General features: G+C 44.9%; 1 protein-coding gene across 3 annotated transcripts in view; it reads right to left on the bottom strand.

Moving 5' to 3' along the window:
- Ints10 (integrator complex subunit 10) overlaps positions 1-11,892 on the bottom strand; it is a 28,695-nt gene extending 16,803 nt beyond the window's left edge. For all 3 annotated transcript variants that reach the window (XM_051169614.1, XM_051169613.1, XM_051169615.1), the window contains exons 1-9: positions 11,727-11,892; positions 11,185-11,252; positions 9,449-9,552; positions 8,666-8,805; positions 8,086-8,167; positions 7,488-7,628; positions 5,359-5,530; positions 2,445-2,614; positions 1,437-1,570 (exon numbers count right to left, since the gene is read on the bottom strand). In XM_051169614.1, coding sequence (XP_051025571.1) covers positions 1,437-1,570; positions 2,445-2,614; positions 5,359-5,530; positions 7,488-7,628; positions 8,086-8,167; positions 8,666-8,805; positions 9,449-9,552; positions 11,185-11,252; positions 11,727-11,855 — 1,140 coding nt within the window. In that variant the 5' untranslated portion in view covers positions 11,856-11,892. The remainder of the gene's footprint in view (positions 1-1,436; positions 1,571-2,444; positions 2,615-5,358; positions 5,531-7,487; positions 7,629-8,085; positions 8,168-8,665; positions 8,806-9,448; positions 9,553-11,184; positions 11,253-11,726) is intronic.
- Between the last annotated feature and the right edge of the window lie 1,579 nt (positions 11,893-13,471).

Raw genomic sequence — 13,471 nt, 5'->3', positions numbered from 1 at the left:
GCCACTCCCATCCCTCCTTCAGCTCTGCTCCTGAGGTGTCAGCCTAGAGTCTACATGCATGTACTCAGGAATGCCCTCTGTGTTTTACAGTAACGATTTCTACTCCTCTTTCTTTTGTGCCATACAGAAGGCCACTGTCATAAATGTCACTGGGCACTGGGCACGGGTAGATATGTTGCCAAAACAGTCAGGGTGAAACGGGTTACTGAGTTTCATGTTGTCACAAATGTCTTCAGTCAGTCAGTTACTGTAGCCAATCGCTTCACCATGTCAACAGCCCCAGTTAAATGCTCCCTAGCTTTTCACTCCACTGAGGTCACTACAGTGTGACCAGGTTTCAGTGAAGCATCTGACTCCCAGCCATCTCACACACAATGACACCTCTGCCTTGGATGCCTTTCTCTAAAAATACACTCACACTCTCTCTCTCTCTCTCTCTCTCTCTCTCTCTCTCTCTCTCTCTCTCTCTCACACACACACACACACACACACACACACACACTTTCATTGCTTTTAACTATGTACACGTGTTTGTGGTATGTGCTCATGAGTGCAGGTGCTCTCAGAAGCCGGAAGTGTTGAATTCCCCCGCCGGCACTAGTTATAAATGGTTAGGATGTGCCTAATATAAGTGGTGGGAACTGAATTCCGGTCCTCTGGAAGAGCAGCAAGTGCTGTTAACCATTGAGCCATCTCTTCAGTCAGACTTATGAAAGAACGCCAATATGAGGGGAAGACAACATGCCATCCCAAACAGCTTTCAAAGAAGCTCTGAGAAGTACAGTTTGGGAAAAGCACAGCGTGAAATACATATGGGCATCAAAGCTCTGAGAGGAGGCTCCAGTCCAACAGTCCCGGCTGAAGGGACACACACACTCACACACACATACACCGCGCGCGATGCGCGCGCATGTGCCTGAAAGCAGAAGTGCCATTCAGTCAGCTCCCAGGCGCATGTGAGCGGTTCGGTGAGGCTGAGTGCAGACCTCTTCTAAGGCTTGAGGAAAGCCTTCCTATATCCTGTGGGGCTGCCCAGGCTGCCAACACCCACCATAGCATTCCACTCCAGCAGCCAGCGCTTCCCAGGTGGGCTTATAAAGGGTTCCCAGACCTCAACATGCCCGGGCTGCTGGGCTCTTCTGTTTGGTGTAAGATGTTTGGCCCTATCCCTGGACTCTACCACCAGATGACAATTAGCAGTCCTTCCTCACAGAACCACACCCGTGACAACCAAAAATGTCTTCAGACATTGTCAAATGAAGCAGGCAGATAGAAGGGGGCAAAACTGCCTCCCCTGAAGGCATCGAACTTACACATAAGTCTACTATCATTTCATCAGTCATATTATTTTAGCTCCAAAATCACACTTCCCAAAGAGTCAGCTCAAGCAAACAACACACGTGCGATCTGTCGGCGATTAAGTGGAAAAGGGTTACCATGGTTTTCTCTCTCCCCTCAGCCAACTTCCTCTTCTTGTGTATGTGTTTGCTGCGGTCCACTTCTACATCGCCATACACATTGGCTACATCTTCCAGGAGAACCAGCGGAACCTGGCTTGGGGCGTTAGGACCTACGCAAAGGAGGACGCATGAACAATAAAAACACAGCAAGGAAAAGAGTAGCAGACATGAGCAGGAAGTAGGTCAAGGGCCAGGTGAGAATACAGCTTATAAAAAGTGTATCCACTGTGACCCTGCCTAGGGAAACAAGAGCATACACACAAACAGGAAAAAGACCACATGGGTCTATACTGAAGTGCTTATGTGACATGTACGGCATAAATATATGCTCCAAGGAAAACAGAACATACGAAAGACCATTAAGTCAACATGCAACATATATTATAGATTATTTAAGTCTTTGTCTATTGTGCTGTCTTTATAAAACCTACATTTCGGGGGATTTTTTTTTTTTCCTTAATGTTTTTGTTTTTGTTTTGAGAAAGGGTTTCTCTGTGTAGTGTTGGTTGGCCTGCACTCACTTTGTAGACCAGGCTGGTCTTGAACTCACAGAGATCCATCTGCCTCTGCCTCCCTGAGAGTGCTAGGATTATAGGCATGTGCCACCATGCTGGGCTGTGGGGTTTGTTTGTTTGTTGTTTTTGTTTTGGTTTTTTGGTTTTTTTTTTTTTAGAGAGGGATTCATGTAGCCAAGGCTGTCCCTAAACTCCTGATTCTGCTTTCTCAGCCAGCCTCCAAAGTGTTGATTTCCTTTGCAAATAGAGGAATCAGTACCCCTATTTAGTTTTATATGACCACTATAGGTCTCACTGCAGGAAGTTTATGAAAAATATTTATGTAAAACTGTAAGTCATTCTAAACCAAACAAAACCACCAAAGAGCATATGACAGCACCCTACAACTTCTTAACCTCACAGCAACGGTACAGGTGGAACATTGTAAATATTTTTGTTTTCGGCGTTCCCCAGGAACCCGTGAGCTAACCTGGGAAGAGAGATGGCTGTATGCTGCTGACGTACTGGAACGCGCTCTTGAACAACACCAGCATCGTGGAGTAGAGCACTTGGTTTCTGTAGTTGGCGTGAGCCTCGCTGTCGAAGTTGTTCATGTATCTGCAGAGCTCCTTCATCCGGTGCAGTATGTCACTACAGCTTCTGAGGGGGAGGGAGAAGTTTTACCTTACTGCCTGTGAGCCAAAGAACGAATGAAAGCTCTGGAGAGGCACCACATTTGCCAGAGGCAGCTGCAGGTATTTGAGTACTTAAACTTTCATGGTTTTAAGTAAAATAAAGCTTTAAAAAAAAAAAATCACTTTTTATATAATTTATTTTACTTTTATACACAATAGTATTTTGCCTGCACGTATGTCTGTGTGAGGGTGTCGAATCCCCTGGAGCTGCCATGTGGGTGCTCGGAATTGAACCCAGGTCCTCTGGGAGAGCAGCCAGGGCTATTGCTTCAGCCCTTGAAAAAATTATTTTAGAGCTGGCTGTGGTGGCGCAGCCCTCGGGAGGCAGAGGCAGGCAGATCTCTGTGAGCTCAAGGCCAACCTGGTCTACAAGTTATACAGAGATACCCTGTCTCAAAACAACCAACAACAACAAAAAGTCAACTGCGCAAATTTATATGCTATGTTGTGATAATATGGCAAAGTATAATCAAATCAGGGTTATTAATATTTCTAGCTCCTTAAACATTAAAAAAAAAGGTATATATCACAAATTGCCGAGTGTAACATTTTAATGCATGTGGACCATATATAGGTCAAACCAGGGTAATTACGTTTCTTTTTGAGTCAGGGTTTAGATTATTATCCTGGCTGGACTGGAACTCATTCCGTAGACTAGGCTGGCCTCGAACTCACAGAAATCTACTTGCTCTGCCTCCTGAGTGCTAGGATTAAAGGCGTGTGCAGCCAGGCATGGCCATAGCGTAATTAGGTTTCTGATGTCATTCAAGCTCCTCTACTCAAATTATGTAAATTAGATCTATAACAAGCTATTTATTACAGGGCTGCGGCTTCGGATCAGCAGTGGAGAACTGGCCCAGCATTGGCAGGAACGTGGGGTCAATCCTCCTCTTCATCACACACAAGGTAAATTCTCGTGTACCATCATCACGTGCCTTCTGCTCTGGGGAACAGCAGCAGTCATTTTTCTTTGATAACTGTAGTTGGCTAGCGTCAGGCAATGCTTCACTGCTTCCCGCCCGACCGCCGTGCCCAGGCGCACACTCTCACTCTTCTACACTCCCAGCGGCATCTGTGGCATCCGCAGTATGAGAGGGAACATGGTGACTCTGTGCCTGACTGACTTCACTGTGGCACCTAGGCCCATCCATTCTGCCAAACACAGTGTAATCTGATGCTCACATTTTCTTAATCTACTTAAGGGCATCTAGATTGGTTCCATATGGCAGCTATTGTGAATAATATAGCAACAAACATGAATATGCAGATCTCACTGATATGCTAATTTTCTTGGGGTCAAACTGATCATAAGGCAGATCTACTGTGAGATCTTGTGACCCCCTCCACACTATTTTGCATAATAGCTGACAAATTTAGCCGGGCGTGGTGGCACACGCCTATAATCCCAGCACTCAGGAGACAGAGGCAGGCCGATCGCTGTGAGTTCGAGGCCAGCCTGGTCTACAAAGCGGGTCCAGGACAGCCAAGGCTACACAGAGAAACCCTGTCTCGGAAAACCAAAAAAAAAAAAAAAAAAAAAAAAAAAAAAACTGACAAATTTACATTGCTATCAACAGTTCAATGTTAGCTTTCCTCCATGCTGAGGATTTGTTATTTCTCATCTTTTCATCACTGTGTTAGACACTTGAGGTTCTTCTGAGACAGCTCGCTCATGTTATTCTTTAGTTTGCATGAGTGGTAAATTTCCCCTTCTGACCTGCAGCTATGTCAAAGGTAACTGCACGACAGAAGCATGTCAAGTTAACTTCTTCTCTTTTCTCTGCATGACTACAATTAGGATCAAGCCCAGACGTTGGTGGCAAGCATCTTTAATCCCAGCACTCAGGAGGTGGGCAGATCTCTGTGAGTTTGAAGCCAGCCTGGTTTACAGAGTTCCAGGAAAGCGAGGCTACACAGAGAAACCCTGTCTCGAAAAAACAAACAAGATAGGATCAGGCTGTCACACTGTCTTTTTAAAAAATTATAAATGTATTACTGGGTTTCTCTGTAATGCCCTGGCTACCCTGAAATTCACTCTGTAGACCCTGGCCTTGAACTCAAAGAGATCCGCCTGCCTCTGCTTTCCTAGTGCTGGGATTAAAGCTACGCACCACTACACCTACACTACATTGGTGTGTGTGTGTGTGTGTGTGTGTGTGTGTGTGTGTGTGTGTGTGTTATGCATACTTGTGTGTTTGCTTCTGTGTAGCACCGAGCATAGGTACTGCTAGAGCACAGTGAATGCATGTGCATGTGCAGACCTGAAGTTGATGTCAAGTCTCTCTTAATCACTTTCCACATTATTTATTGAGAAAAGAGCTGTCACAGAACCCAGGACAAGGCAATTCAAGCCCGTCTAGCAGGCTAGTTTGCCCCAGGACTTCCGTCTCTGCCTCCCGATTGCTGGGATTACAGGCAGCTGTCACGCCTGCCCAGCTTGAATCCTGTTCCTCACATGTGGGCAGCAAGCACCCCAGCCCCACTCCATACCATGTTAGGCACCTACCCTTCAGTTACGAATCTTTGGATAAGATGAAAAATTACCCTCTTCTCTTGTATAATTGGTGACTGTTACAAAATTTCCCCCAAAGAAGCGTATCTATGTATGATAATGATTTTTTTTAAAAATAGTTTTGTTTTCTACAAGGACTCTGAAATGACACAACCGAAAGACTTGATAAGCAATTCTGAAAATAAAGTATTCATTACCGTCTTCCTTTATCCATCTGCCATTCGCATCTCATTCCAACAACGTTCAGAATCTTAAACAACCTCTCCCAAGGGTCCACAATCTGGGATGATTTCTCAGTCAGTCCTTCTATTATGTACTTCTGAGAGCTACGTTTGCTAGGCGACATTAAATCAGATGTATCTTGTGCACCTGAGAGAAAAAGCAATTAATGTCCCAATTTATTTATACAGTGTTTGACAGGGGAAAAATATGACAATTCACTCAAAAGACCAAAGTACTGGCACTAATACATCACAGTAGGGAAAAAAAAGGCTCATAGGGATATATAGACTTAAACAAACAAAAAACCTCACAAGCTACAGTTATTATTAATTACGTGGCACTAGATAGAGAAGACAAACATCTAAATCTTCATTCAAAAGGGTAAGCAGCGATGCTGACACATCAATTGCACAGTGCCCCAACAGGGGTCCCCTCAATGGTGCGGCCGCTTACACAGCTGCAGTCTATAAGGTCATGCTGGAAGTGCAAGGTTCCAATCACCCAGGAGCAAAGAGCCACAGAAGAGGTAACAGAGGGGACAACGCTGCAGAAGAACGCAGGACAGCACGTGGGGAAGGCCGGCAGAAAGAAGCCGCTGCATCTCAGCAGCTCCCCACAGCATCTGGAAGCAGACACTAGCACCCAAAGGTTCTCACTAGAGTGGAGCATGGTGACTGCTCGGCGGGAAATCTGGGACAAAAACAACCAAGCGAAGCACCAAGGGCACAGCCCTCAAAAGGCACCAGTTTCAGAAGGAGCCCAGGCAGGTCCTGCGGGCAGGATGGGGCTAAAGATGGGACCTGGGGGCGGAAGACAGATCAGGAATAAGCACTGCACACTCCTGCCTTTGTTGTTGTTTTTAAAAAGTAGGGCTGGTAACTGAGGGGCACAGCTTTAGGGGACTCTTTCTTTTTCTTTCTTCCTTTCTTTCTTTCATGTGTGTGTGTTAGAAGACTTTATTTTCCTTAATTCTTAAATTTTTAATTAAAATATAATTATATCATTTCCCCTTTCCACTCCTCTCCAAGCCCCCCCCACTCAAACCAAAAACATGAAAAAATTTTTCCTAGCAACAAGCTTATAAAGACACACAAAAAACCCACTATTTTTCCAGCTAAGCAGTGTGTTAAAATGTTAAAAGAAAAGCTTCATTCTTTAAATCAAAAAGTTTAAAGTTAAAGTACTAGTTTATTAGTAAAGGAAGACAAAGCTTTTAATAGATTTTGTGTAGGCTGGATCTACTGTGTTTACAAGTCCACAGACACACGAGGTGAGTTGAGGCCTCTTCTTCCCCTGAACCCCCGAGACCCAGTAAGCTCTGCCCAAGGCAAGTGCCACAAACAGCTGCAAGTTTTGTCTCATACAGTGCTCTCTGTACATCCTCTGTGGTTAGGAATGCTGAGATACACAAACACCATGTGCTCCCTTCACCTGTAGCTGACTGATTTGTACTGGAGGGGCAATAGGCTATTCCACACAGACTCAAGGAGTGGGCTACACCATCTAGCTTGGTATACCTACCGTATTTTTTGGACTATAAGACGCACCTGACCATAAGACGCACCAAGTTTTTAGAGCAGTAAAACAAGAAAAACAGTAAAAACAGCAATTGGACCATAAGGTGCACCCTAATTTCTTCCCCACTTTTGGGGAGGAAGTGCGTCTTATGGTCCGAAAAATATGGTATGTCCACACAGTAAAATCGGTAGCAGCACGTGTGTGAGACATCTGGCTCGCTTTGCTCTAGGACTTGCAATTGGTAGCTGGTTAAAGCAGGAAGTGGCTTCTGAGCAATGGCCCCTGGGTGATGTTCAAGGTGCCTGTGTTCAGCAACCAGACTATTTCAGTTAAGGGGTAGGACTGAGTACAGAAAATTTTCAGATTTTTTCTTTCAGACACAAAGTTGTTTATTTTTTTACTTTTAATTTGCATATTCACTTTATATAAAATTTCAGACCTTAATTCTTTACTTTTCTTCCTTAGAAGAATCTTTTAGGAAAACAACTATGAAATATATTCAGAGAAGGACAACTGCTACAACAAGGGACTTCTGACTGATTTTAGCAAAGCTGGGCTGAGCAGGGCTGCAGGATGCTCCAGATACCTTGATGCTGATTTTCCAACTGTGTGGCCCGAGTGACATAGTTGATGTAAAACTCAGCTGCTTTGTTCAAGTATTTATATAACAGATTGGCAGGCAGGCGGACATCGTGGTTGTTGATTATTAGAGGAAGGACATCGCAAACTGTTGAAGGAGAAAACACACTGGTCAGGTTGTTTGCACGAGGGTTCTGACAGAAACAGCGAACTCATTCCACTCCATTGAATGTAGCATCTAAAATACATGGGGGGGGGGCAGCCATTTGAGGCACGCCTGTTTGAATGGGCTGTACAAAAGGACACCAGTGCAGGGAGGCAGAGAGGAGCCTGCCCGTGAACCTGACACCATGGCTGCTGGCCCACGCAGGAGGCTCAGGTGTCCATGACAACACTTCAAATGCACACACATGCTATATACATCCTATGAAATACACAATTAAGGTTTGCTTAAAACGCTCTGCAGCTTGAGAAAACAAAAGCAGGACTAAATTTCATGATATATAAAGAGCTCCTTTGCTGTATACGTGATCTTACCCCTAGGACGACAATCCCAGGTGTTCTACTTGCCCCTAAGAAACAATACAGAACACAACACTTCTTACCAAATAGCTTTCTAAAGCAGTTAACAGGGGACTCTTGTTCTTCAATGGTCTCAGCTTCCAGCAGCGCCTCCCCAAGGCCGACCTGGTTCAGAATAAAAATCACTTAAACTAGCACTGTGGAAGATATCAGAATTACAGGAAGAAACGGCGTTCTCTTATTTATCAGAGGGACAAACAATTCTACTTTAAAGACGAGAAACATGGGAGTACATCAGCGACACTGCCCAGACGATCAAGTTCACCGACCTAACTCCCTGTTCTCTGGTCTCCTTCTCCTCCGAACTAGCGAAGCTAAATAAGAGTTATCACAATGTCTAGCACAACAGTGGAGGAAGAGCACACATGACAGCTGGGGAGACTGTCTAAGGAACTGGAGACCAACCTTACACTCTGTCAAGATATGCAAAGGTGACAACACTTCCCCTCCAGAGACCCCAGTAGACCACAGTCATACTGTCAACAGCTGGGGGACTATGCCATAGGCTGACAAGACTATGCTGCCTAGAAATGTGTAGTGAGTGCAGAGCAATGGTCTGACGAGCAACTGTAGTCTTTTCTTAAAGGAAAGAATCAACCCTACCCCATGTTGCACCACCGTCTCAGGAAAGCGCCTCAGAAGCAACAGCAACATCTCTGATCGTTCCAGTGTGTTGAAGCATTGTTCCGTCACCTTCAGCAACATTTCACACTGGACCCGACCCGGAAGAGTTTCAAATAAACCTGTAAACAACATTTTACCTGTAGAGAGTACCCCTCCTCCCCAATAAAGAAAATGCTAACCTGAAAGTGGTGAGGAAGTCATTTTCCATACATAAATCTATAAGCACTCAGAAGTCACCTGCAAACTAGCTGTTTCTGAACTCCAGTGTATTTGGCATGAGCTGTTTGCTGAACGATCAAGAAACAGCTGGAGGCCTAATGAGCCAGGGGTCAAGAACAGCCTGTGTGCTTCATCAGCACCGAGCTAGCTACCCTAAGGTAAAGGCAGGAACTTGCTTAAGTTGAAATGGCCAAACCCATCTGCAGAGTCTTTGATTGGCTATAGCAACCCACACAGAAGTTTGAGGATTTTCTCCTATGTTGTGATGATCTGGTTTATCTACAGATATTTTCTAGTTATTGGAAAATGTGTTCAAAATACACTCATTCTCCTGATCTCATTGACCGAGTGCTGTCCCATAGGAACATTTAAAGCGTTCTAAGTAAATGCTGAAGGGACCAAATGACATCGCTATGGACTTTCATTGTCTGGAATAAAAGAGAATGTGAGTACCACTCTGACAGGTGTGACTGAGGTGTCTGTGACAGACATGACAAGTATGAAGTGACCATTAATAAACTATTAGGCTGTTACTGTACTCACTCCTTAAAAACTGGGTTTGTTTATCCTGTGAGTCATTCCTCAGTGCTGAGGTTATGATACTGATTTCTCTCCACACCACCGGCTGCTCTGGGAAATTCACAAACCTGTTTTTAAAATGAACAAATTAAAATAAGATGTTAGATTCAAAAAAGTAAGAGTACTAGCGTTTATAGAGTTTTGTTTTTTCTTTAGGTGAATGATTATATATGTCAAAACAAAGCAAAAATAAATTCACAAAAATAATCTATTAGTTAAAAAATTGACCGTGCTTATAAAAATCTTTAGAAGTTTTTGTAAAAGAGGGGCTGGAGATGTGGCTCAGTTGGTGGCCACTTGTCTATCATGGACAAAGCCCTGGGTTCTGTCGCGGTGCTCCATCAACCAGATATGGCTGAGGATGCTTGTAATCAGACTTCGGGAGGTTAGGGAAAGAGGACCAGAAGTTCAAGGTCAACCTCAACTTCCTTACTGAATCGGAACCCACAGCGATCTGGGATCCGTGAGACCTCATCTCAGAAAGCCAGAGAAAACAAAAGCGAGCTGAAAGCCAGCCTTCATGCACCCTCTGTGGTGTGACCAGCCACCTCCTCCCCCACCAAGATGGACTGTTTCCTCAAACCCCGAATCAGGGTACACCCTTCCTTCCGAAGCTGCTTTCTTCAGTCACAGAAACAGAAAAAGTAAGTGATACTCTAGTTTCAAAAACAAGACAAAGGGAAATCACAGGCCACAGGTAACCAAAGGGAACAGCTGCAGTGAGATCTGACACTGTTGGGTATATGAGGGGCACAAATTTAAGAAGCAATATGGTAAGGTATCATTTTTTCCTCAGGATACACATCAGGTATGGTGGTGTAGCCTGTGCCCCAGCTACATAGGACACTAAGGCAGGAGGAGCATGTGAGTCTGAGTACAAAACCACCCTGCCTAAAAAGTGAGATTCCTCTGTCTCAAGAGAAAGAAAGGGGGGAAAAATTGTGTGTGTGTGTTTGTGTGTGTGTGTGTGTGTGTGTGTGTGTGAGAGAGAGAGAGAGAGAGAGAGAATATATCACATACAGGTTGGAGAGTATGGAAAACTGGCATAATTACATATCACTTGTGGAAATAGATATTTAGCCTATCCTTTTTAGAGAGTAATTTGGTAGATGATGAAATGTACATATCCCTCGGCTACAGAACAGAAACACCAAAATACAGATACAGACTTACCCGCTGACGTTCCAAACACTAATTTGAAATAACTGGAAATTAAACGAAACTAAGAAAGGAGGGGCTAAGAAGTGCTACGTGGGCATAAACCAGGCACAGACGAAAGCAAGCTCTGGAGTGAGAGCACAACCGCCTCACTTTCCTAAGCTCCCCAATGGATTGATACCTTAGCGTACAGATGCAGAGGCATGCACAAAGCTTCCGTCTGCTTTCGAAGAGATTTCAAAGTTCATCCTGTCGATTACTGTCTAATGTTTGTAGTAAATGTATGTTTCTTAAATAAACCACTGAAGACAAATTTGGGGATTAAAACGCAAGCATTAAAACAAAACAAAACAAAACAAAACAAAAAAATCATCTCCGCAGAAGGCAAACTAAGAGGGCCTGAGTTCTGGGCCCCAGGACCGTGGACGACCTTGCAGAGCGCCAACTCCTATGGATTGTTGATATCTGAAGAAGTCCCCTTCAGAAATCAAAACAAAGAAAAGTTCCTGGAAGAATCCCAGAATCCCAGACAGCTAACTCACATGTCATACAGCAGTCTCCCTGCAGTGGCGGTCCTCTCTGCGTTCCGTTCGATCATGTACATCTCATACTGAAACAAGACAGACAAGGGTCAACACCTTCCACAGTCTTAAGCGGGTCCAGTCCCGGCCCACCCGCAGCACCGCTCAGGGCTGGGCCTTCACCCAAAGCACACCCAAGTGAAAGGGAGAGCCTGAGCACAAAGCATTTCCTGGCGGCCCAGAGTTCAGGACAGGGATCTCCTGGGATCAAGTGAGATAACGTCTCAAAAGTAACAGACACTGTAGAGATGACAGTCACAAGGATCAATAAATGAATGGCCCGGGCCCTAGTGGCGATGATGTGCCGTGTAGGCCCAGTAACACCAGAATCTAGTGTGTGGTCTCCGTCTCTGCAGACCCTGGGCAGAAGGTTGGTCAACTGCGCTGTGGAGCCTGGTAGGAGGGACGTGGGGAGGGAGGGACGGCCGCGCGATGCGCCCAGGGCCACTCGACTCAGCCAAGCGCTCTCCTCCGCGCGTGGAGACCCACGGGGTCTGACTCACCTGGATGTTGAAGTCGGCAGGGTAGAGGCTGCGGGCCGTGATCAGCCACGCCTTGGCTGCCCACAGGTCTTGGGGCACTAGCTCCCGGGCTCGCTGCACCAGAAATTCACAGTCGCCCTGGGCCGACATGACCCAGCCACTACCTTCTCCTACCGGGGACTCCCCGGACGCCGCCAACCCCGCGGCGGCCACTGCGCAGGCCCGGAGGCCAGCCAACCACACGCCGCAGCGGCTCTGTAGGGTCCTCTGGAAACTGCGGAGTAGTGGAGTTTCCATCTCTAGGATTGCCATTCCGCGGATTGCAGGGCGGTGCTGAGCGCCTGGGAGAACGCTCCAGAACCAGTAATCCTGTGCTCCTAGTCTTTGCGTTCTCCTTGGACTCCCAGAGCGGTTATAAAGATGCTGGGTACCTACAGACAGCCCTGGTGTTTGTTTCGGCTGCATCTATTATTTTTCTCCAATACGGAACAATTAGCATTTAGAAGATGCTCAGCTAGGTGTCCGAATGCCCAGCAAGTATTAAAATCTTTGCTCATTTTGACCAACGGAAAAATAGCTGCAGTATAAATCGGTGACACTTTACTGAAACTCCGGCTTTGTTATTTATTGAAACAAACAGCCCCAAAGCTCCCAGTTCTGTTGACAAGGCAATCAAAATTCATTGGGAAGATTAACCTGAAAGTGAGTTTGTGAGCTTTCAAATATATATATATTCTGTTTGTATCAACTTGCCACCAATTGCCACTTAAAACCAGGACATAAAGGATTTAGAACTGATTAAGATTTTCTTTTCCCTTTCTTTCTTTCTTTCTTTCTTTCTTTCTTTCTTTCTTTCTTTCTTTCTTTCTTTCTTTCTTTCTTTCTTTCTTTCTTTCTTTCCTTAGAGACACATTCCCTCATATCCCAAGCTGACCCTAAACTTTGTAAGTATGTGAGGATGGCCTTGAATTCCTAATCCATACTTCCCTTTCCCAAGTGCTGGAATTAAGGACCTGTACCTGTCCTACTGTTTTGTTTTTTCCTTAACAAACGAAATTGGCATATACTTATATAAGTGGAAAATACAGATATTTAAAGCAAATATGAATATATCCATTATAACAGTGAGCTGCAATTCTCAGATGAAGTTTTGTTTTTTGTTAAAGATTGTGCAAATAGCTTAACTTTAGGGGATTAGAATATTGTTATTGTGAAGAGATGAGAACCAAAATTATTTGAGGCCTTTAATAGACATCTACCTTGGGCTGGAGAGATGTCTCAGAGGTCAGGAGCACTGGCTGCTCTTCCGAAGGTCCTGGGTTCAAGTCCTAGCAACCACATGGTGACTCACAACCATCTATAATGAGATCTGGTGCCCTCTTCTGGCCTGCAAGTGTACATGCAGGCAGAACACTGCATGCATAATACATAAATAAATCTTTTTTTTTTAAGACATCTACCTCAGCACTGATACCTAACCTAACATTCTTTTAGCAGATAATCTTTTTGGGGTGGGATCATTAGGCCTAGAACTTGAGGCTCCACTGACCTTAAAGTTAAGAATGATATAACATCTGGGCATTACAGAAGGTTCTCCAGCCTTTGCTGTAGTCCAGGAAGCCTCCACAGTGTAGCTGGTTAATGCATTGCTCTATAACTCTCTTTTGTTCTATGATTCTAGAAGCTCAGGTGGCTCCTGTCCAGTAAACATGTCATTCAAACCAAGGTGAATCTCTGCCTCTGGCCAAAGACCTCTCACTCATATT

The sequence above is a fragment of the Acomys russatus genome, chromosome 27 (assembly GCF_903995435.1).
Source record: "Acomys russatus chromosome 27, mAcoRus1.1, whole genome shotgun sequence".
Lineage (NCBI taxonomy): Eukaryota > Metazoa > Chordata > Mammalia > Rodentia > Muridae > Acomys > Acomys russatus.
This window is presented reverse-complemented; position numbering and strand designations above follow the sequence as displayed.